Source organism: Clupea harengus, chromosome 3 (assembly GCF_900700415.2).
Source record: "Clupea harengus chromosome 3, Ch_v2.0.2, whole genome shotgun sequence".
Lineage (NCBI taxonomy): Eukaryota > Metazoa > Chordata > Actinopteri > Clupeiformes > Clupeidae > Clupea > Clupea harengus.
Window position 1 is genome coordinate 19,772,911 of NC_045154.1, and position 25,910 is coordinate 19,798,820.

The 25,910-nt window shown below is 46.1% G+C and overlaps 1 protein-coding gene across 2 annotated transcripts in view; it reads right to left on the bottom strand.

The window, feature by feature from the left end:
* Positions 1-6,045: 6,045 nt before the first annotated feature.
* The window catches only part of gnao1a (guanine nucleotide binding protein (G protein), alpha activating activity polypeptide O, a), a 102,808-nt gene continuing 82,943 nt past the window's right edge, over positions 6,046-25,910 (bottom strand). Inside the window, exons 6-8 of one of the 2 annotated variants that reach the window (XM_012818814.3) lie at positions 23,555-23,684; positions 11,323-11,476; positions 6,046-8,806 (exon numbers count right to left, since the gene is read on the bottom strand). In XM_012818814.3, coding sequence (XP_012674268.1) covers positions 8,619-8,806; positions 11,323-11,476; positions 23,555-23,684 — 472 coding nt within the window. In that variant the 3' untranslated portion in view covers positions 6,046-8,618. Of the gene's footprint in view, positions 8,807-11,322; positions 11,477-12,685; positions 17,816-19,000; positions 19,155-23,554; positions 23,685-25,910 lie in introns of those variants that run through there. The other variant, XM_031564903.2, reaches the window with a different exon arrangement.

The window sequence follows — 25,910 nt, forward strand, 5'->3', positions numbered from 1 at the left end:
TAACAGCTTTCAGCTGCACTGTTTTTTATCCTGTCTTTCCAGTGCAGGTAAGAAGAAATTCCCTGAAGTGAGATATAGAGTTTGTGAGTGTGTGTGTACGTGTGTGTCTGTGTGAGAGAGAGTTGGTGAGAGAGAGAGAGAGAGAGAGGGGGAGAGAAAGAGAGAGAGAGAGAGAGAGAGAGAGAGAGAAGCCTCATAAGTGTCTCCTCAACAGACATGGAATTGCATACGGTCTACAGTAGAGTGGAGAGGAATACAGTGCAAGTTGGACCATCAAACTAATTCTAGATCTAGTTCTAATTCTAGACATTCTAGTGGAAAAAGCTGTGTTTTCATTCTATTGCTTTGTGTAGAAAGTGGATTCACTACCGTGATTTTTCTTTATATCTAGCTGTTTTACTAGAGACTGAAATATGTTGCAAGCCACCCTCTCGGTCACATGGAGACCCTGTGAGTGCCCCACAGAACTAAGTCATGAGTGGACAGCATCATTCCTCACCCAGGGACACCAACCATGACGACAGGGAAGGAGGCGGTTCCCATGGCAACCGTCCACTCTCCGGGAACCTGACCTTTAGGGGATGAATGTGATGAGAGCTTGACCCCACAGTCACTCACAGGGTGGCATGTGGTCACAGCCCATGCCAGGGGCAGACGTGCCGTCTGATGCCCCCTCATCAGCCTTGTAACCCTGCACAACCCCCCACCTCTACACACACACACACACAAACAAACACACACACACTCCGTCTGCCTCCTCCAGAAAATGGAAACACATTTATGCAGAGAGAACCAATGCCCTATAGAGGACAGGATGTGTGTGTGCATGTGTGAGTAAGTGTGTGTGTATGTGTGAGAAAGAGAGGTGTGTGTTTGTACGTGTATCTGCATGTGTGTATGTGTGCATATGTGCGATTCATGTGTCTGTGGTTGTATGTGGTTCTGTGTGTGTGTGTGTGTGTGTGTGTGTACGTGAGAAAGAGAGGTGTATGTATGTACGTGTATCTGCATGTGTGTATGTGTGCATATGTGCGATTCATGTGTCTGTGCGATTTATGTGGTTCTGTGTGTGTGTGTGTGTGGGAACGTGAGAAAGAGAGGTGTATGTATGTACGTGTATCTGCATGTGTGTATGTGTGCATATGTGCGATTCATGTGTCTGTGGTTGTATGTGGTTCTGTGTGTGTGTGTGTGTGGGAACGTGAGAAAGAGAGGTGTATGTATGTACGTGTATCTGCATGTGTGTCAATGTGTGCATATGTGCGATTCATGTGTCTGTGGTTGTATGTGGTTCTGTGTGTGTGTGTGTGTGTACGTGAGAAAGAGAGGTTTATGTATGTACGTGTATCTGCATGCGTGGTTATGTGTTTGTGAGTGTGTATGTGTGTGTCAGAGAGAGCGAGCGAGCGAGAGCGTGTGAAAGAGGAGTCCAGGACACACCCAGTCCTCTCCTGGTGTTATCTAATAGTCAAAGCTGCTGCAGAACTCGCATACATTTCCTATTTACTGCCTGACGCTGCGTACACACACTCTTAAAGGCACAACGCCGCGCTCACAGGCTCTCCCCAGGTGCTATGTACACACACCATCTACGCAAATCACTGTCATTCACGGAGGCATTCGTCAATGCAGTGCTCACATATTTTGGGTGGCGCGTCAAAGTCATTTCCGATGAGATTTAGGTCAGATTGAGCCTATGGAAATCCTGCCTGAACTGTGCTCAGTGCCAGAGGACACACAAATAATGATCTATCACTCAGACGTGAGAGGATCCTTGTGACCAATTTCACGTATCCACCCATAATATGAGAGATGGGGATGACTGCTTACTGGAGGTCTCTGCAGCAGGCCGTCTCCTAGCAACAGGCAGACGGCGCTGCCGTGCTATAAATAACACTGGTTGCGAGTGTGTGTGTGTGTGTTGTAAAGTGGCTTGCGGGGACAGTGAATAGGAAGAACATTTTTTGGGCATTCCTGGACATTCTTTTGACTCACCACCATTGCTCCAACATATTTTATTTTGATACGCTCCAGTGGTTCTCCCAACGGTTCTACTTAACCTGTGACAGCCGTAGAGGATGTGGACCTTTCCTATGAAGTGTCACCGTGACATCCATGACGACTGCTTCCTGTTTGTCTGGTCAGGCATACATTATAAAATGGGTGTGTCCCTTGCAATGGAAACAAACACTGCTGTGGCTTCATAATGTGCCTGTGCATTCAAACATGGCTGTCAGCCCACTGTGTTGTGGTTCATCGTCCATGCCTCCATTTGTGTGTTTATTTTATGCTCATGTGCTGGGGATCTGACAGGTTAGGCCACAGGGGAGTGGGCTGATGCTAAACAAAGGGGGGGGGGGGGCAGCAAAGGAGGGGCCGGGAGGAGAGACGTAAACCGCACCACCCTTTATTACCAGCAGAGGGAGCAGTTGCACATCCACCTCAGACCTCATTTCCCATAAGGCTCCTTCTGTCCGTGTTCTCTTGCCAGCCACGCTTCACCGCTCCCTCCCAGTCCCTCTCTCTTTTCCACTCCCTGTCTCTGCTCTTCTACCTCCTCTCCCTCAATATTCCCCCTCGGCCTCCACCTCATCCTACTGGATCTCTAGAACAGCTGGGGAGTGAAGCTGTATCCTTAGGGAGAAGGTCCCTGAAGATAACCCCACCCAAGCCCACCCTCGTCCGCCCCTGCACACAAACAGCACTGCTGATTACCTCACAGCACAGCAGGGCCAGCGAGGGCCAATTGTTTCAAATGGAAAGCTGCCTAATTTATGTAAATGATGTATTCACTTGAGGCCATGCTAGTTTACTAGATTATTCAGTGCTTGGTAATTTGCTCCATTCAGGGCTATTTGTAGTGAAGCACTCCCCCCCCACCCGTGTTTGTAGGGATGATTTTAGAGAGGCAAATGAATCATCTGGGCCACTGCCTCATGTGAAGGTCTCTTTAGTGGGCTCAGGTGTGGAGAGCCGACACGGTCACTTACTCTCCATCTCTGGCTACACAAACAGTCCGTTTTTCCTCTCCCGGCTCCAGCCCATCATCAAGCTGCCGTCTGGGGATCAGTGACATGCATACAGTGCTGCTTCACTCACCTGTGCCTAATGCTGCTGGATTGAAAAGTGCATGACAGCTGCAGCTGGAGGACTCGTAGTATTGTAGTTTATGGTAATTCGCAGCTAGCATCACTGGGCTCATGCATTTACGGAAGGGCCCACACAGAGAGACAAACATGCACACACACTGATAGTTTGGCATGCTGGTTATCACATTTGCAGCTACTGATGTGTTCTTTGATGTCTATAGAGTCTGTTTTATTCTACACACACTCATACATCTCCTGTGGCGTAGTCTATTTCCAGTCATGCTGTAGGTGTGTGACTCTTCCATCACACACACACGCTCATTCACACAGACATAATTATTTTGTCCCCGCAAGTCCCTACAGCAGTGTCTTAATTTAAATCCTTTCTAGCACATGGACCTGTAACCCCCCCGCCCCCCAAACCAATTACCTGAGCACCCCCCCCCCCCCCCCCCAATTACCTGAGCACCAGTCTGAACCTCTCAACGTGGGTCCTCACCCAACAGCAGGGGGACCGGGGATGGAGGCAGATGTCTTGACTTGTGTTTACGTCACATGACATCATTGGCAGTCAACTACAGCACAAGATGACAATCTCGTGTTGGGTAACAGCCTTTGTTAGCTGCCAACCCCTGAGCAGACCAGATCTTTAGGGCTGTGTCACATTAGATGCTATCTGGGTGTGATAATCTTGGGAAAGTTTTAGCTATTTATAAAATAAATGGGGTCATATGCTTATGGTCATACATCTCTAGTAATGTAATTGTTATTAGTGTAATGTAACAATGGACATTTTCTGTGATAATTTACCCATCTTGCAGGACGACGGCTATACATGCTGATCGACTGTGCAAATCAATGCATTAATGCTTATATGTGTATGATGGAAATGGGTCAGTGGATTGGTGATGGTGTCTTTAGTGGGTTTAAGGATCTCTAGTAGGTTGTGCCTTATATCCAAGTCAGGGGGCTAACAATGTGTTCAGTTCACAAATTCTACATGACATACATTGGTTATATCCATATAACATGTAAAGTTCAAATCTGACACATCCCAGCACAGGATTTTTCCCCACTACACCACAGCCGCCTCCTGCTCTGTGACCCCGGCTGCTGACTCAGTTTGGCTGTGGCCTGGGAATCACACGACTGACTGGAGGCCGTGGCTCGTGCTGCTGTGGTAGTGGTGGTGGTGGGCCTGCCTGCCTGCCTGCCTGCCTCTCCTGGTTACATAAGAGCCCCCCCCAACCACCCACCCACCCACAGTGTAATGTAAAGGTAATTTGTCCGCCAGGTCAGCCTGTAGCCATAAATACGCTGCATGGCCCAGGTTGGAGCAGAGGCTGAACCGGAACCGGAGCCGGCCCGGAGCTGGGCCAGATGTGGCACAGAGCTGCTCCTGTGTTGTTTGTGTGTAACCCAGAGTGTTACTGACAGCTGCATGCATGGTGAACATAGGGAGGTGGCTCCAAAACATTACAAAGGAAGAATTCTGCAGAGTAGGACCCTCTGAAATCTTTTCTTTTTTTTTTTTTGGTCAGATTCCGTGTTTTCGGGTTTATTTTTTTTTCTAAATTCAGTTTTATTAATTTGATGATCATCAAATCACGTGTCGTATCAGAAAATGCACTCAGGACAGGCTATTTTGCTTTTAGACACAATAAAACATTTAAAAAAATCTGTCTGATAGACCTATGTTGTGATTGGGTAGGGAGTGTAGGGTGACAATGCTAGGATAACCCCGAATATAAACAGAGTTTAATTTTATAATCATTTTCAATTACATTTTTAAGAATGAAAAAATAAATAAACGCAAAGGTATTTAAGGGGAGATTATCTATCTATCTCTCGTTTCCGGACTTGTACTGAGTATGTTTGCCACTTGTGTTGTGATTGATGTTGTGTTGCGTCTAATTTACAAGCACATTTTAAGACTTATGGTTATTCTAACAGCATATATATATATACACACACACACATACATATATATATACAGATGCTGCCCCAATGGCCAGGCGTAGTCTCGTGAGTCATATCTACAAAAAGTGACCACATTTCCTGTTCAGGTCACAGCACCTAGGGATGCATCAGTTCGCCATCAGCATTTATTTTGAAACCACTGAACGTGAGAGGATGAAACCATGAGATTCAGCGAGTTTACGGTTTCATTACACTTTGCTAGCTGACTCTGACAACATCTTTGACTTGCCTCTGTCCCTCACGTGGGCAGAATTCCTAACGAAACCAAACAAAGGCTTAACAGTATGCAGAATCAACTCCATACTCTCATTTGTTACGTATAAAACAGTAATACAACAAAACAAAAAAACAATGGTTTGCTTCTATATTAAGTGTCCTTATGTATGCATGCAGGTATGTATGTATGCATGCAGGTACTAACTAATTATTATGATTATGTATGAGATGTAAATTGATAATATTATGCCTTGTTAACCCTAACCTATACATAGCCTTAATTCTTAGGTACATCTTTCAATGAGTTGTAATTATACATGAAGGACACTGATATTGGAGATGAATTAAGAATTGAGTGCAGAAAACCTGAAGTCATCTAATGTAAAATGTATCTGACAAAAAGACAAGGAGATAAGATAACCCTGGACCCAGAGTCATATAGATGAATGGACAAGTGGACTGCGTCCCTGGTGGATGAAAAGGGCAGGTATGCCACAAGTGGTTTATTTGTCTCTTTCTCTCAACATACTCATGCACACGTTACACAGAACGCCAGGGGCAACCAGTCAGTCTCAATCCTGCAACAGAGGAGGAGGAGGGTTCAGGTGCGGCCGGGACGCAAAGCACGGCCAGACAAAGAGCTTGCCTCAAAGGGCAATAGGCCAGGTCAGAGCAGGAAGTGTATACGCATCACAAGGGACACCAGCAGTGGCAGCTAGGATGTGGTGAAGAAGAACAACTGGAGGCAGGATGCGCTAAGTTGAAGTCATGAAAACTGTGGCTTTTAATGTACACACTACATTCGATTGGTTTTTTTAATCCAGCACGAACATCCCACATGAAAGAACAACCATTCACTAAAGAAGAGGGAGAAGAAAGCAGCACAAAAAGCATTCACTGGGAGGAAATCAAAGGAGAACAAAAAGAGAGATAGAGAGAGAGAGAGAAAGAGAGAGGGGTGAAAGAAAACTAAAGTTGAACTGGTATGTGTCATTATACACAGTAATCTTTTTTCCTTTTCGATTCAAAATTCAAAAACTGTGAAGGCAGAGAGGGAGGAGGAAGAGGAAGAGGAGGAGGAGGAGAGATACATCTTTCCAAATCTACGGGTGACGTGTGAGCTGTGCTTTTCTATGCAGACCTGGAAGGTGTTTGAGTACAATTCCCCAAAAAACGAAGATAGAGAGACAGAGAGAGAGAAAGAGAGAGAGAGAGAGAGAGAGAGAGAGAGAGAGAGAGAGAGAAAGAAAGAGAGAGAGATAGCGCATGGATCTGTACAGCAGTGAACTCCCCCACCCATACTAGCCCCTAGGGCAGGGAACGTGCTCCGAAAGTGTTTTTTCCAAAACGAACCAAAAAAAACTCATCATCATAATAAAAAAGATACATATACTGTAATTCAGGTTAAGTAAAGACACTGTGATGCAGGGAAAACAGGCAAAAAGAAATTTGGTACAATTTATCAACATCAACATGGGGAAGTCTGTGAGAACGGTTCTAGAGTGGAACGCAAGAATCCTTGCAAAACTTTTTTAGTTTTTAAAAAAGGGGGAGAGAGAGAAAAAATGTTCTGTAGCTACAAAGCACAAGAAATATACTTTTAATAATATTACAGAATCATCATTTTTCATTGATATTGTTATTATTCCATTGTTGTAATTATCATCTTTGTTATTATTGTTGTCATAATCATCCTTTTTCTTTTTTTTCGTCTCTTTCTCAGAGTAAATTTTTCTACGTGTAAAGACTCTATAACCGGAGTAACTACAGCTTTCTACTAAGACACACAGCCCAAAAGACCCAACACCCGAAAGTCACCATGTCAGGACATCGGGCAGAACAGCTGTCTATTCCCCTGTCCCCCCCACCTCCCCCACCCAACATCTTATATCTGTCCCACTTTTTGCTGTTGTCTTTTTATTTTATTTTATTTATTTTTTTATTTTTTATATTTTGCCTTTTTTGTGTTTTTTTGTTTGTTTAATATCATCTATGTGAAGCATTTAACTGTTTCTTTATACAAAGGCTGTAGGGTCATGCTAACTTGAGACACAAGGCCAGTGCGAGAGGACTCCATTACCCAGCCAGTAGACAAACAAAACAGGAAGTGAATGAGAGGCGAGGGATGATGGGAGGTAGGAAGTGATGTACGGAGAATGAGGTGAGGAAGAGGGCAGAAGTGGGTGAGAAAGGTGACAAACAACCAATAAATAAATTAATAAATGAATTAATTAATTAATTTACAACAATAAAAAAGTACATGTTCCTTACATGACAATGTTAATAGGTTCTCATTATACAGTGAACTAGTGTTTCTAGAACTATTCCCAGACTTGTCATTCTCAGGAGATTGGCACTGATATGACACTTTTCGTCGATTTTTGATTGGTTCAGAGGCCAGGGCTTACACACAGCTGATTGGTTCAGAGGCCAGGGCTTACACACAGCTCCGGCCGCTTCTTCCAAAATGCTCACAGGCATGGAGGTGGCCTACTAAAGTGACAGGGAATAGTAGCGTGAACGACAGGAAAAAAAAATTAAAAATACGAAAAGAACAGAAGAGAAGCTGAGAGGGTGCAATCCTGGGTGCTTTCTTTCTCTGGAGTATCAACTAGCCTAACAGAACTAATAGGATCGCCATGAAAACCCAGTCTGAAAAAGCCCAAACAAACAAAACAACAACAAAAACAAACAAACAAACAAAAACAAAAAAATAAACAAAAACAAAAGAGGAACCCGCTACAGCTCAGCCTGTTGTCACTGACCATAATCATTATCATAGTGCTCCCTACAGCTACAGGCACCATCACTGTCCCAGTCATTGATAGAGCTATTGTTGTTGTCTCATCAGAATTAAAGTAACATACAGCAGTATACTCAGGCAAACGTGGACCGGTCAGCATTCTTGACTGATCGCCACGTAATAAATATACATACAATGAACAAAGAACACGAAAAAAAAAAAACATTACAAAAATAATAGATAGATAGATTTTTTGTAAAATAAGGGTTGTTTAGTTTCAACAAAAAGACACAGTGAGAAAGGGAAAGACTACAAATGCAAAAGGATGGAAAAAAAAAAGAAAAAGAAAAAAACAAAACAAAAGAAAAAGGTCCCAACTTTGTTCTAAAACCATAAAGGCTGGGTTTCTATAAGAAATCAGTTCTGTTGGCAGCTCTTTGAAGACAAACTAAAAACATTATATATATTCATATTTATATTTATATATATATGTATGCCTATTTTAAAATTATCATTATTATTATTTACCAACTTGCATTTTCAATAATAATCATTACCAAAGAGGTGACGTGAGCGTGAGCCGTGCGCCCTCAGTACAGGCCACACCCCCGCAGGTTGTTGGCGATGATAATGTCGGTGACGGCGTCGAACACCACCTGGATGTTTCCTGTGTCTGTAGCACAGGTCAAGTGACAGTAGATCTCCTTATTGGGCGAGCGGTTCTTGCTCTCAAACTGTGCTTGGATGTAAGCGGCGGCATCCTCGTAGGTGTTGGGCCCTGGGGAGGAGGAGGAGCGGGACCACACAGGAGAAGAGAGAGAGGGGGAGAGTGAAAGAGGGATCAAGAGAGAGAGAGAGAGAGAGAGAGAGAGAGAGAGAGAGAGAGAGAGAGAGAAAGAGGGAACAAGAGAAAGAGAGAGAGAGCAATGAGAAGGAATGACAAAAAAGAGGAAAGAAAGGAAAAGGAGAGAGATGACATAGGAAAAGAGAGAGAGAGAGTAAGAGAAATGGAAAGAGAGAGAGAGTAAACAAGGGTGAGACAAAGAGGAGAGAGAAAAGGAGAGGGAGGGATGAGAAATATATATATAGATGGAAAAATGAAAGAGTGTGAAAGAACAGGAAATAGGGGGAAAGGAAGAGAGGATAGAGGAGATCCAAAATGAGAAATCCAGTAAAAACAACACCAGAGCCACGTAAGAGAGCTGAGGCCAAGAATAACGAGAGGGAACATTAGAGCCCAGATCTGCTCCATCATGTGTGTTTCTGCTCGAGCGCAGGCCAGCCGAAGACAAACACACAGAGGGCTTTAAGCCAGAGGGCCAAAGTGACATTTTGGGGGAAAATCAATCCCAGATTTCTAATAAGAGCTCTAATTCAAGACACTGGGTGCCAGAGGAGTACTGTCACATGAAAGCAGCTCTGTTGACAAACACAATTGTCCTTTTTATTTTCATCCCATGTTTTGGGATTGCCAAAAATACTATATACCGTAATATAAAATCTATTTAAAAGTTAAATAGCTACATTTTTCTTCTTACTGCTACACTACTTCTAATACTGTTCTTACTGCTACACTACTAATACTGTTCCTACTGCTACACTACTACTAATACTGTTCTTACCGCTACACTACTACTAAAACTGCTACTCATAGTAATAGTAGCTAAGTCGTTTGTCAGATGTCTTTCCTGCAGCTGTGGCTCGGAGCGCTGGCGTCTGGCCGGCCGGCAGCTCCGTCTCTGGCCCAGCGAGGGGGGAGAGCCTGACAGGGAGTCAGAGGTCTGTCTGGCTGTGAGCCACGTCAACCTCTCCGCACCTCAACAGCCCTGCTAGTGCTCTGCCGTCACACACGCCATCGACCCGGGACGCTCAACACTACGCCCTCGGAGGCTCCCAGAGAATACCCAGAGCTCTCGCAGGACTGACCCAAATCTGCAGCCCGTGGCCTACTGAGCTACTGTGCTGGGGGAGAGAGAGAGGGGGGACGACTGAGCCAAAAATAAAATGAGCGCGAGGCTCTCCCAGAGATGCGGATGGATCTCAGGGGGCTGGAGAACCAACATGGATTCTGCGTGTGCAGATGTGTGTGTGTGTGTGTGTTGTTGTACTTATGTGTAACACGTTCATATGTAACACGTGTATCATTGATGTGTATACATGCATTTCTATACTTTATTCTGTGTGTGTGTGTGGGAGGGCAAGGGAGGGGGGCAAGTATGTCTGTCAGCAAGTGTGTGAAAGACTGGAGATAAATATGAGTGGGGGGTGTGTGTATGTGTGGTAAACATGTGTAGTAAACATGTACATGTCTCTGTGTGTATTATCTGCATCTGTGCATGTCAGTGTGCATGTGTGTGTACTGGTGTATGTGTGTGTGTACTGATGTCTGTGTGTGCATGTGTGTACTGGTGTCTGTGTGTTTACTGATGTGTGTGTGTATGTACTGGTGTCTGTGTGTGTGCATGTGTGTGTACTGGTGTCTGTGTCTGTGTGTGTGTACTGGTGTCTGTGTGTATGTGTTTGTATGTGTGTACTGGTGTCTATGTGTATGTGTTTGTGTGTGTTGGTGTACTGGTGTCTGTGTGTGTGTCCTGGTGTATGTGTTTGTGTGTGTGTGTGTGAGCCTGCTGCAGACTGGGCCTTCACACATCCGTCTCTGCCTCTGCACTCTCCTTGACTGCTCAAGCGTGCTGCTGCTGCCTCTACTCCGCTGCGCTCCTCTCTCTCTCTCTCTCTCTCGAGTCACGGGTGACCGTCTCATCCTGTCAGAGTCAGCCTGGTAATGGCTGCTGCCTGTAGCTCTTATCTCCCTCCCTTTTTCTCTGGGCTTTTCTGACCACAGGTCAGTGTACACGCACAATGCTGAATGTCAACAGAGATTTCAGTGACAATACCACGTTGATTTTTTGGGGGGGGGGGGGGGGGGGGGGGTCTTACACAGATGTCTTACACCTTATTCATCTTTCTCTGTGTGCACAGCCGGGCATGACGACATGCAGTGCCTTTTAAAATCCTTAAAATTGACTTGAAAATCGACTCGCTCACCTGAATCTACTCCCTCAAGCGCTCCATTAATTTTCAGATTTGCATCCTGAATCTCATATTAGTCGTAATCTTAATGTAGTTCCCAACTCCTGGATTATTACTCAATCTACATCCCATTGGACTGATATTCATCTAAAAGGTGTTAGGGTGTCCATCTGACAGTGTTTACAGTGAGGGCTAGCCTTGCTCTGAGAGGTCAGTGGTGCAGACATTAGAGTGTAGTGCTGGCAGACGCGGGCTCACTCTTACCTTGGTATTCAGGGAAACAGATACTCAAGGCGGATTTCTTAATCTTTTCAGCGAACAGGTCTTTCTTGTTGAGGAAGAGAATGATGGAAGTGTCAATGAAGAATTTGTTGTTACAGATGGAATCGAAGAGCATAAGAGACTCGTGCATGCGATTCTGAAAAGGAGAAACGAGAGAGAAAGAGAGGGAGCAGAGGTAGTGGAGGAATAGAAAGAAAAAGAGGTAGTGGAGGAAGAGAGAGAAAGAAAGGGAGGGAGGGAGAGAAAGAGAGCAGGAGAAAAGATTAGCATTAGGTATAAAAACAACAGCAGAGGAAGCTGAACCCAGACAGCTGATGGGATAAGGCAGAGAAAGCATTAGTCAGTGCAAGCACCACTTTCACCCGGCAGAGATGTTTGGTTCATGTGTGTGTGCGTGCCATGTGTGTGTGTGGGCACCGTGTGTGTGCGCGTTGGACAACACAGAGTCCAGTAGGTTAGAATAGGCTGTAACATGCTGTGGATGGGAGAGGCAAACTTAAGGAAAAATGAAAACAAACAAACTAAATAAATAAAGTCTGTAGACTTTAAACAAAGCATAGTTGAATTCTCAGCTGTTCCCTGCAGTTCTAAAATGCTGGTGTATCCAGCAGACACGAATTACTGGAGATGGGGGAGGGAAGCGAAATGGAGAGAGAGAGAGAAAGAGAGAGAGGCAGAAAGAGAGAGGGAAGGAGAGAGAAAGCTCTGCATGTTGCTACAATATGCACTGTTATGAGTATTCATTTCCTGTGCGCCTCTCCTCCAGCCCTCTAAGCTCCTCCCCATGAACCATGACCCTATGGTTAAGAAGCAGAGCGCTTTCAACACCAGGAGGACGTGAGACAGAGGAGCAGTAGAGAGCTTAAGGGAGAGAGACACAGAGAGAGAGAGAGAGGGAGAGAGAGAGAGAGTGAGCGAGAGAGACAGAGAGAGAGAGATAGAGAGCGGGCAAAGCAGAGGTGTGATTCTACATACATAAAGCTTAAGCCCTCCATAATCGTCATGTTTTTGATTATGTCCTTTTTCTACTTCACACAAAAAAATCTCGTAAATCCACCTCTACAAGAAAGGGGATGTCATGGTGAATTCTCAAAAAATGAAAATCACATTTCCCACATTCCCACCCCCTCGATCTATGAAACAGCAATGTACACAGCAAGGACACAAACATACACACACACAAACCAAACACAAACACACACACACACACCATACACTGATAATCAGTGAAGTATAGAGAATAAGAGAAGCTTAGAGGCAATGGGACCCAGTAAGAGAGGGGAGGTCAAACAGTACAGTTCAGATGGACTTAGGATTCACTCAGGACTCAGTAACCACTGGACACTGTGTTTCATGGGTTCTTTATTCAATCATTTTAATATAAATACCGTTCAAATAAATAATGACAGCAGGGACAGAGACATTGGAGAAAAAAAACAGTAATTACAGCAGAGGTGCTGGCAGCAAACAGGGACAGGCCCCACAGAGGTTTGCCATAGGGAGGGGCGCTGTTTACCTGCCGTGGGACCTGTGGCACAGGTGGAGCTCAAGGAAGAGACGCTAATAGGGAAATGCCCCTGAAAAGAAAATGGGGGACTATAATCAAACCTGGCAACAACAATCTGTCATTGACTGCATTGTGTAACAAAAAGTAATTAATTATGTAAAAAAATAAATAAATAATAACAACAACAATAATAGTAAGCTGTGGCTGTGTTTGCATTGTTTAAACCACCTGCCCCAATGTCAGTGTGCAAAAGAACAGAATGGCAATGTCTGTGTAAAAAGCTTTTGGCAAGAAGTGTGGGATATATTTGTATATACAGTATACACATATAACAAAAAAATAAAGACAAACTTTTGCACGCTGTGTGGCTCCTGCATAATTTAAGTTGGCTGTGGGAAGCCTATCGCTCAAGCAAAGAGAAAGAGAGAGAGAGAGAGAGAGAGCGAGAGATAGAGGGAGGGAGGGAGCGAGAGAGAGAAAGAGAGAGAGAGAAAGAGGGAGGGAGAGAGAGAGAAAGAGAGAGAGCGAGGGAAGGATAGAGAGTGAGAAAGCGAGAGAAAAAGCCTAAAGCCATGAGGGACAAGCAGAGTCTGGATTCACTTCAGCCATTTTTTCTCCTCCTCTGTCTGACAATCTCCGAGCCCATGGCTCTGGCTGCACCCCACCCCTCCCCTCTATGCCTCCTCTAGTCACCCCAGCGCTCCCTGAAGCACCCAGATGCCCATGATGGATGGAGGGATGCTTGAGAGAGAGAAAATGAGAGAGAGAGAGAGATAGAGAGAGAGAGAGAGAGGGATGCTTGAGAGAGAGAGAGAGAGAGAGGGAGGGAGAGAGAGAGAGAGAGAGAGAGGGATGCTTGGGGCTCACGGAGGAAGCCGGCTCTGTAGACTCTGCCTCCTGTATCAAATAAGAGATTTGAAGGGCTGCTTCCACAAAATGGCGCCGGAATCTGCCTCATGTGTGAATGTGGAGGGAAGGGATGGGAGGGAAGGGGGGCAACACACCCCATGGCTCAGGCATACTTTATGGCAGCTAACTCACTCTACCATCCAGCACTTGGCACTGGCATTGTGTGTGTGTGTGTGTGTGTGTGTGTGTGTGTGTGTGTGTCTGTCTGTTGGCAGATCAGGTACTTCTTGATCAGTGTGACACATGAGGGGAACTGTGAGAGGAGAGGAGGGACATGTACAGAATGTCTTGCTAATCCTGCACAAACACTAACATGGCTGGCAGTGTGACACACACACACACACACACACATACACACACACACACAGCCAGGCAAACACAGGTGGGCTCGACCGCATAGGCCACCACCTATCAGTCTCACAGTGGCGGACAGAACCAATTACCCATAAGCCTCTTTACCTTGGGCCGAGAACTTCATTACCCATAAGTCTCCCTGCTGCGGTCACTGATTTTATTACCCATCATTCCCTCAACCAAATACACATTCTTCATGGCCCAGTGAACTCATGGTATTTGCCGACCTGGAAGCCATCTTTCAGCAAGACGGCCCTCTCACAGAACCCTGAGCTCACTGCTCTCAGTTGGGCTCTTAAATGGGAGAGATGCTGGCCTTCCAGCTGTGAGGCGTGGCACACACAAACACACACACACACACACACACACACACACACACACACACACACTCTGAGACGCAGAGCTGGGAGTGCTCTGATAACCCTTCCCATCTTCATCATGAAAAGAAAAGATTTCTATCGAAATAGAAAACCAAGAAGAAAATCATCCGGAAAACAAAGTCTGGATGAATCGGGCAACAATCTTCTGCTCATTTGAATTCAGATGACACAGAGGGAGAAAAAGAAAGAGAAGGAGAGTCAGAGAGACAGAAAGAGAGAGAGAGAGAGAGGAAAGAAGAATCCTGTGGTGAAGTCTGTGATCGTGTAAGCATCATGAAGTTCGAAGATGCTGAGGAATTTGAAAGTGCTGGAATGATTCAGAGGGGCCACCAGGGCCTGTGCACAGACACAGACACACACAGACACACAGACACACAGACACACAGACACACACACACACACACACACACACACACACACACCCTCTCTCTGTCTAGCCCAGTCAGCGAGGGAATCCGCTGTGAAAGGCTTCAGTCGTTTCTGGACCCTTGCTCTGCACTTGCATCAGCATGGCCAAGGTGCTCACAGAGACGCTTCTGCCACAGATCCTCCTCCTCCTCACTCACTCATGCACGTGTGCACATCGGCCACCGTGTGGCGCTGCAGGTGTGTATGGGGTGTTTTGGGAAGGACAGGGAGGGGTGCACACGGAGGCCCCCCCCCCACCCGCTGCCCCCCTCTCCTCTGGGTGGGGTTAATGAGGGGAGCAACAGCTGTTTCCTGCAAAAATAATCTACAGATGGCTAATCAGTCACGGCCGTGTGTGTGTGTGTGTGTGTGTGTGTGTGTGTGTGTGTGTGTGTGTTTGTGTGTGGCACTGAACAACATCTCAATGGCACCACAGGAGTAAGAGGTGACTTAAGGACAGCCCACTGGGACTACATAAACAGCGCACGCGATTGACACAACAATGACTGGTGTGCGATGTGACCCAAGTCATGATTTGGCACACGATTTGCCCCCAAAGAAAGGAACAAGACTCACTGCGTGTGTGTGAGTGTGTGGCGTGATGCTAGACTTCAGCTTCATAAACAAACAGTTTAAAAGAGAGAAGGATGGAGGGTAAAACAGGCATCAGTGCAATCAGCGGTGGGACAGCCTCTCTCAGAGCAACAGAGAGAGGAGAGAGCTGCTCTGAGATCTGGTGTGTGTGTGTGTGTGTGTGTGTGTGTGTGTGTGTGTGTGGGCTGCGGGACCGTGAGTGTTAGCCAAATTAAATCCCGGCACCGGTGGCCGGAGGCAGCAGACTGAGACAGCAGAGGGGTGGATAGACACAAGAGGCACGGACTCCAGATGGATTAGCTGTACTCACGACACAGACGCACAGGCACGGCACGCTGGCCACTGCCTCGCACGCTGCTGCTACTGTCGCATCACTAAGGAGAGAAAGAGAGAGAGAGAGAGAGATAGAGAGAGAGGGAGAGAGATAGAGAAAGAGAAAATCTGCCCTCAGCTGCAAGAGACAATCACACCCTTCTGAAGCCTATCTACAGAGCTCCGGAGCACAGAGAAGGAAACACAAAAGCAAGGCCCAGTAACAGTTTGATGAAAAGGGGGAAAACAGCGTAGAAAAATGTCCTTAAAAAAAAAAACATTTTGGCATGTAGATGCTGAGTCCTTTGTTAAAACAATTTCAAAGGTTCAGGGTTTCTGTCTCTGACTGTTTTTGGCCAAGAGCTAAGGCGGAGAAATTCCTCACAATAGCAAATAGAAGTAAAACAGACTGGGGTGGAATTCAAAAGGCTGCTCAAGCCATTCACTGCGTGGCCAGAATAAGAACATAAACAAAAATCTAAGTAGCTATTCAAGCTTTCCACAACCAGTGACAGCCTCAGAGAGACCTTTTATCACCTCTCCTTGGTCTTACAAGAACATGGCTACTGCTAAAGGTTAATTGGATGTGTAACATGACTTATGATAAATGATCTATTAGGATCAATTATTAATTTACAGGCTGCTGTTTTAAATCTACTGTCACACGACCATATCTTACTGTTGTCATGTTGATTGCGGAGAATAAGCTGTACAGCCCTTCTGACAATTCCCCCCCCCCACCCCCAAAACAGCCGTGTGGCGATTTGGCGAAGGGATTGCGTGCCTCGCGCCAATTTTACGCTCGTTTAAAACAGCCCCTTCACAGTGCAGAGAGCACTCGAGCACAGCGGCGTTCTGATGCCATTTAAAGGCCAACAGTTGTGTTTCATCTGAAGTACAAGACTTCTGTGCTGGCACTGCAGTTCAATACACAACATACCATGATGGTCTCAAAATTCTTCACTGAAACATAGTTAGAGTTATGCTATTTGGCAGACACTTTTGTCCAAAGCGAAAATAAAAGTCAATTTGTGTGCTGTGGCTGTGGTGGAGTAACTTGAGCCGACACTCTTGCCTAGCGAAACATTATGGTGTATAATGCATGTTTTACAGTGCGTTACAGTATTTTCTCTCACATCCTTCCTATGTGGTCGTGCACATTATGATATAGAATCTATATAACACAGTGTTCTCCAGATAGCAGGAGTCTCCTCAGTCCATACTCTGATACACCATGTCTAAGACCCCGGTGACATTACCGGTGACAATGACAATCAAAGGTCTCATCTTTGACACATAGAGAATAGCACAAATGAAGCCACAGTGATCTTTGGTCTTTCTGCAAGCATAGGTGATACTACTGTGGATGTCATCGGTCTACACTTGGCATCATTTTGGGATATATCCGCTTTGGCTTATTCCCCGACAGCACGAAGTACTGTAGGATTGTGGGTAAATAATGGCTTTTCTTCAACTGCTGTATAAACTACAAAAACTAATTTCTAATAAAAAATGACAGCTTCATATGACACTAAAATTTTTCTGTCAAATAAAGGAATCTTTTGTATTAGTAAAAAAAAGGGTCCTTTGCAAGCTCATGAACTGGCAGCCAAATCATTTTTTAACAGAGGACTCACAGCAGTGTGTGTGTGTGTGTGTGTGTGTGTGTGTGTGTGTGTGTGTGTGTGTTGGAGGGGGTGGGGAGCGCAGTCTAAGCTTAAGACATCAGAAGTCTAGTAAACATGGTGAACATGGGAGAAACAGGGGGGGGGGGGGGGACAAAAGAGAGTTCTGCTGCCCCCGACGAGGTCAGGGGTCAGGGGTCAGTAGAGGCCGCAGCCCCGCAGGTTGTTGGCGATGATGACGTCAGTGACGGCGTCGAAGACGAACTGGATGTTGTTGGTGTCGGTGGCACAGGTGGTGTGGGCGTACACCTCCTTGTGGGTGGACTTGTTCCTATTCTCGTACTGAGTCTGGATGTAGGCCACGGCCTCCGTGTAGGTGTCAGGGCCTGGTGAGCAGGAAGATGGAGGAGGACGAGGGTGGGGAGGAAGAGGTTGGGGAGGAAGAGGTTGGAGAGGAAGAAGAGGAGGAGGAAGACATGATAGGGTGATGGGTAGAAGATGGAGGAGGAGAATGGGGAGGAAGAGGAGGAGGAGGAAGAGGAGGAGGTTGGGGAGGAAGAGGTTGGAGAGTAAGAGGAGGAGGAGGAGGAGGAGGAGATGATAGGGTGATGGGTAGAAGATGGGAGGAAGAGGGAAGGAGAGAGGTAAAGAAACAAAGACAGAGATAGAGACAGAAAGATAGAGATGGACAGAGAGGAATATTGACAGATATGAGAGAGAGAGAGAGAGAGAGAGATAGAGCGAGAGAGAGAGCACAAGAGAGAAAGAGAGGGAGAGAAAATACGATGAAGGGGAGATGTAATGGAGGCATGAATGAAAGGCAATCAGGCCCAAGGTGAACAGGACTCAACAGAACCCAAAGATAACAAAAGAAAAGTGAGAACGAAGAGAGAGAAAAGAACACCAGTGAACAGAAGAGAGTACGGGAGTGGAGGAGTGGAGGGGCGGAGGAGTGGAGGATGGGGTGGGACAAAAGAAAAATGAAATGGTGCATGAGACTGAGGGTAATGGGCCCACATTTTTAGCAGTTTCATGTCTAATCTAATCTAGACTCTAGCCCCAGGAATACTGTACTCGGGTCTGCTAAATGAACTGGAGGCTGCGGAGGTCCCTCGTGTGGTGTGTGTGTGTGTGTGTGTGTGTGTGTGTGTGTGCTAGGCACACCACTCCTTTGTCAGTGCTCTGACTCTGCGTCAGTCAGGAGCTCACCTCCAACACACTCTTCATCTTCATCTTCACCAGTCCACCTCTCCTTTATATCTATCTATCTCTCTCTCTCTCTCTCTCTCTATCTCTAGCTATCTCTCTCTCTCTATCTCTCTCTCTCCCTTCTCCTTCTTTTGCCTCCCACTCTCTTCTCGAGTTGTTTCATTCTCTCCTCCTCATCATCAGAGTCTACCTCTACTATCTATTAATCTATCTTTTCTTTCCCTTCCTCTTTTCCTTCATGCTCTCCTCATTTCTACGTATATCAATCATCCATTTTTAGACCTCTTTCCTTTTCTGGCCTCCTCCAATCTCCAGGCCTGGCTGATGTCACGGTGACCATGGTACTGAGGAGAATGGGTTACCTGGGTACTCAGGGAAGCAGATACTAAGGGGAGATTTCTTTATTTTTCCCTCAAATATGTCCTTCTTGTTCAGGAAAAGAATGATGGATGTCTCTGTGAACCACTTGTTGTTGCAGATGCTGTCGAAGAGCTTCAAGGACTCGTGCAGACGGTTCTGGGGGAAGGGAGAACAAACTGTCAGGTTCCACCAGTCTGCTATCTCGCTCTTACACTTACACACACACACCTACACACACACACACACACACACACACACACACACACAGACACACAGACAGGCACACTTACAGTACATACACACACACACACAGAGGGACACACGCACTAACGCTGGCACTGACACTGACATGCTTGCATGCACACACACACACACACACACACACACACACACACACACACACACACACACACACACACACACACACACACACACACACAAGTAGTTGTACCAGTAGAAAAGGAGAAAAAAAGCTGGGGGAAATCAAAAGCAGGGAAGAGAAATGAAGACGACTGCCTTTCCAGGAGGATCAAATGGCACATCTCTCTGCAACCATTATGTGGTTGTTCTTTCTAAACCAGAATCATGATCTGATTGGCTGAGTTGTTTTGGAAAAATGTAGCATGGCCCCTACAAGCTGCAGTTCAGGGCATTAGTCAGAATCACAGTCCATCATGCAGCTGGTTAACATGAGCTGAAGCAGACCCTGTGGTGCCCCCGCACCCACCGGGGGACATGCTGGGGGAGGGGGGCATGCTTGGACTAGGTGGGGGGGGGGTTATTCACATTGGTTTATATGCAGTGGTTGGTTGGGGGCTGGATACTTGGTTGTCCCTCTGGAGGATCCAGAAGATACTAATCCAGAGTTGGAAGCAGACACTCTCTCTGATGTGTGCAGAGATGGAGGCCATTTTCTCAGGGAGTGTGTGTGTGTGTGTGTGTCTGAGTGTGTGAGTGTGTGTGTGTGTGTGTGTGTGTGTGAGTGTGTGTGTGTGTGTGTGTGTGTATGTGTGTGTGTGTGTGTGTGTGTGTGTGTGTGTGTGTGTGTGTGAGTGTGAGTGTGTGTGTGTGTGTGTGTGTGTGTGGGAACAGAGCAGAAGGGCCAAACACACTTCATCTGGTGTAATAAACACTCACACTAAATCTCATTCTATTAATCACCTAATGGCAGGGGAAAAAACCTTTGTGACAACAAATCATGTCCTGCTTAAAAGCTTCTTGATCGATTTCAGAAATGCATAGTCATGGTGTTACCTACAGACTCTCACTTTCTCTCTCTTACCCACACAACCAAACATGCACTCCCACATACATACATACATACATAGACATGCTACATTGTGAATACAGATTGACAAACACATGGATCTATCCTCTCTACACAGAAAGTTTTTTTTAACTCATTACACTAATGACACACGGTAATGACACATACACACACATACACACACACTGAAACAGACTCTACCAAAACACAACATAAAGGAGTGCTGCTTTCAACTCTTTTCAGTGTCAGGCTGATGCTTAGCTGTTTGCGGGTGTTGTTGTTGTTGTTGTGGTTGTTGTTGTTTTTGCGTACCTGGGTGAGTGTTTGTAGGATGGGACCTCTGGGAGCTCGGCGGAGCCGGGTGGGGGTTTAGCGATTGGCGAGTGGTTAGAGAGGACAGCCGATGGCGAGAGATGACAGCAGAGGAGCTGAGGCATTTGAGACGGAAGAAATCGAGCTGCTGGGGGCGAGGGGGGAGCCGCCGCTGGAGCAGCACACACCAGCCGGCCAGCAAGGAGAGACGCCAGCTCGCTCACCGGCCCCAGGACACACACACACACACACACACAATCACACACACACACGCACCCCTACGTAACCACAAGCACTCAAGCACACACACACACACACACACGCGCACTCTCGCATACTCTCAGAATGACCCGGCCCCAGCTCGAAGAAAGAGTAGCCGAAGAGCAGTCCAAATCTCCAGGACAAAGACTGCGGAACACTCCAGAACAAAGGTCATGGAACACTCCAGAACCAAAGCTTGTGGAATGCTCCAGAATCAAAGCTCACAGAACGCTCCGGAACCAAAGCCAACACATATAACATCCTCAGACAGATCTGCTGTGCGGCTTCAGTGCAAACCAAGGGCTGAATGGCTGATGGACACATTATGACACTGACTAAGACAAGCCCTTACATTCTGGAGTTTAGATGACTATCTGATTCTCACTACAATCACAGCCTCCAATCCTATGTTTGCACTGAAGCCAGTTTAGGTGAAACATCTTGGAGACCCCATTGTGAGTTGTGAGAAAAGGGCAGAGGGAGGTAGAGACAGCACAAAGAGCAGAGAGAGGCAAGACACATGGTGAAGGGGGACAGTACAGGGAAACAGGCATATGTAGTTTTCACTCATAACAAGGTGAGAAATAGAAGAAGAAGGTTGATGAATGCTGGTAATATCTGATGTGGGTGTTTTCAATGGTGTTTTGTCCAAAGCAGTCATAGTGATTAACCAGTGTCTACAGACTGGTTTGAACACATTACATCAGTCTGTATTCACTCTTACTGTTATGAACCACCTCAGCGATGACCCGTTTTTTTATTCAGAATAGGTGCAGTCACTCTCTTACACCTTGCAAACCTACACTCTTTTTCAGTGTGGACCCAGCAGATGCCTATGTTCTGGTACCCATAGTGAAACACTGAAAGACATGGGACTCATACAGTCTAACAGCGAGCTGACCCTGTGCGGATGCGGGCCTGTAACGGGCCGGTTCCGTCACAGAGTTCCCTGCCTATCAGGGTCTGGGCAGCCTCAGCCGGGGCCCTCTGGTGCAGACCGATTAGAACCTCCAGAGGGCGTCCCGTCGCCGTGGCGGTTCCTACAGATCAGCTGACTCTGGAACAGATCCATTCCGGAGGCGGAACACATCAGAGCCAGATCCGATCAGAGTCGGATCCGTTTCTGAAGAGTCCCATCCAGGGAATGACCTGACCGGAGCGGAATCAGCTGAACACAGCAGCAGCTGACACAAACAGCATTAATGACGGTGGCCTGGGCGGTCCACACAGAACAAAATGAACCAGGCCTATTGTTCTTTCCAGCGGGTCATTTCGAAGAAAACAAAGAGGTGGAATTAAAACGAGAAAAATATTATGTTTTTTCATTTCCTACAGGTCAAAAGGTGGCAAAAACAATGTGCTAGATAGATATTAACTGCAAGCAAGTTTCTGACTAAACATGCTGATGTTTCAAATTTTCCTGTAGACTGGGCAATCTTTTCCAGGCTGAAAAAAACTGTTTTTAAATGTTTTTATTTTGGGTCCTTTGTTTTCCCCAACCCACCCCCAGCGTTGGTAATGTGATTAATGAGGTTAGCTTCTTCAAATTATGAGTATTTACATTTTAGTGAAAGAGTTACACATGACATGCAGCAGACAAAATGAAGAGATACTTTCTGTGTGTGTGTGTGTGTGTGTGTGTGTGTGTGTGTGTGCATACATCTGGGCATATACTGTTGATATGTGTGTGTTGAGGTGTGTGTGTAGACAGGTAGACCTGAAGTCAGAGCTCACTTTAAACAGCCAGTAAATCTCTCTGGCAGGCACAGTGTGGGCTCAGGGGTCGTGTGGATTTATAGTGAGGCTAAGCTGTGTGCGTTTCCTCTGAACTACTCTACCACTGTGAATGTGTGTGTGTGTGTGTGTGTGTGTGTGTGTGTGTGTTTCCTCTGCCTCAGTATGAGTGTGTGTGTGTTTGTGTGTGTTTCCTCTACTAGCGTAACTGTCAGCGTTTACTGCCACTGTGAGCGTGGGACGGCGTGACAAGTGACCGCCCCTTAGAGTTATGGCACCAGAAATGAAGTTGTGGGAAAAGGACAAAAAGCACCTTTTCAGTGGGACTTCTGAGAACTGACTCCACACTCCTCCTGTGTCTCTCACTGTCTGTCTCATCCCGTCTCTGTCCCTGTATGTCCTCCTGTGTCTCTCACTGTCTGTCTCATCCGTCCCTGTATGTCCTGTGTCTCTCACTGTATGTCTCATCCCGTCCCTGTCCCTGTATGTCCTCCTGTGTCTCTCACTGTATGTCTCATCCTGTCCCTGTATGTCCTCCTGTGTCTCTCACTGTCTGTCTCATCCCGTCCCTGTCCCTGTATGTCCCTCTGTGTCTCTCACTGTCTGTCTCACCCCGTCCCTGTTTGTCCTTCTGTGTCTCTCACAGTCTGTCTCATCCCATCCCTGTTTGTCCCTCTGTGTCTCTCACAGTCTGTCTCATCACGTCTATGTTTCACACTGTATGTCTCTCTGTCCTCTGTTCTACCCTGTCTGACTACTCCATCACTAATTTCAGATCCCCTGGTCAACCGTATCTCATATTCAGTCTTATTCCCAGTTACGTGTTTGGTCTGGTATTTTGTGGTGTGTGTGTGTGTGTGTGTTTGTATCTTCATCTTGTTGACAAGGACACGTCGCCGGACTAGACCAGTGGTGCTTTGCAGCAGTGGACACCACACACATATTCCTGGTTTGCTTTGTGGGTGTTTAATGGTGGACTCACCGTGGTCTCGTCTTCATGCAGGACCTGGTCATAGCCACTGAGAGCTACGCAGAAGATGATGGCCGTCACGTCCTCGAAGCAGTGGATCCACTTCTTCCTCTCCGACCTCTGGCCGCCCACATCAAAGAGCCTGAGAAGACAGAGGATGAGTCAGTGAGTCACACTGGCCTACACACACACACATCACACACTTACTGTGTACAGCCTTGCACTTATACACACACACTCACCTCATACAAATACACACACACACACACATCACACACACCACACGCCACATACACACACATATACAGTATATATATATGCACACACACACATACACATACCCACACAAACACATGGCACGGCCCTCCACAGTATAATATAACAAATATGACACCAAACACTACCCAGAGTGCATGCCTTCATACTGTAGACTTCAATGATCACATATAAATCTGCACGCGAGGCAGAGTGCCTGAGCAAACACAGCTGGACTATGTTATGGCAGCCCGCAGGCACCTGGGACAACAACATCTGCTCAAATACACCGGAGGAACTCCTGGATGACAAACCTTTCATAGCATTAAAATGAGTAAAAGTATTGGCATAGACGTGAGTGTTTATAGTTATGGTGGACACACACACACACACACACACAAACACACACACACACACACTGAGAGAGATAGAGAGAGAGATAGAGAGAGAGTGTTTGGTTGCAAACACGGACGGTAATGTATTACCACTCAAAGCTAAGAGCACATTACTGTGCTGACTGACTGACTAGACTGACTAAACTGAATCCTGAAAACTGAACTCTCATGTACAGTAAATATATACATCATCATATACAGTAAATAGTGGGTGGCTCATCTCACATACTACTGTAAATGGGGCTTCCCAGTCCTTCTCCCTGTTCTGCATACCTGACTGAACCCGTCAGTGGCAGGACTTGACACACGGCAGAACACAGCTGATTTAGCTACTCAACACCATGTCTGTGATGGGTGTAATTGGAGCCGGGACAGACAGGAGATATATGGTGCAGGTGGGATCCAAGAGCAAGATTATGAAGCCCTGATGTAAACTGATATGACACTCGTCTAGACCACACTGAACTGGCCTGCCCTGTGCTTAACCCTGCTCCCAGCTACACTCACAGGCACTGCAAACAGCCCCGCCTGGTCACGCCAGGCACTTCACTCTTGACTTTGGAGGGAATTTGAAAGAAAATCTATGTTTGGATTGTTATGGGATAGCTATGGGACTAGCCAACATATAATAACAGATTAAGGAGAATTTCTTTCCACTTTTAGGACCACTTAGGAGACATCGAGTGGTGGTTTATGGTTTCAGGAAAAAATATAAAGAAATGAGCTTACAGTTATTGTGATAAAGTATCACATAATAAGATTGATGGATAACTGCATTGACTAAGCTAGTGTTTTCTGACTGGGTCAATCGCACACTAGTCAATCATTTCCCAGCACTGTCTGTCATAAGCAGACTAAATGATGCTATGAACTGAAGAAGAGACCACATTGATTTACACAAAAAAACAAAAAACAACAGATTTTCAGAACTGAGGGAGGCTTCTATAGTGTCCATGACTCCATCTACAAGTATCTCTACTCAGAAAGAGACAGAGACAAATGGAAGAAAAGAAGAGAAAAAAAAACAAAGAAAAAGATAGAGAAAGATAAATAAAGAGGGAAGATGCACAGGAACACACAGTGACAGATGAAGAAAGAGAGAGAAACAGGCAGAAGGAGAAAGGGAGAGAAAATGTCAAGGTTCCAGTTCCATTGTTCTGGACTGTGACACAGTCAGAGAGATAAGGAGAGAGAGAGGGAGAGAGAGAGAGAGAGAGAGAGAGAGAGAGAGAGAGAGAGAGAAAGAGGTGGCGTTGAGGGTGGGGTTGTGCTGTACCTCTCTGCAGGAGAGCGGCTCAGTAGGCACTGCACTTGACTGACTTTACATACATTAACACTTTATTTTAGGCTCATCTTTTCCAGGGGAGGAGGGGTGTCAGGGGGATGAGGGAGAGAGAGAGAGAGAGAGAGAGAGAGAGAGAGAGAGAGGCAGACAGAGAGAGAGAGAAAAATGGAGACAGAGAGAGAGAGAGGGTGGGGAAAAGAGAGAGAGAGAGTGTGTGTGGCTATGTATGTAAGTGTGTCTATTTGTGCGTGTGTGAGCAAGGGTGACAGAAAAAAAACAGGGATGGAGAGACAGAGGCAGTGAGGCAGTGTGTATGAGTGAGAGACAGAAATAAAGAGAGGGAAAGAAGGAGACAGTGTGTGTGTGAGAGATTGAGAAAAAGAGAACTTGTGTTCGCGGCTGTGAGGATCAGACATGTGTTTGTGTGGTGTGA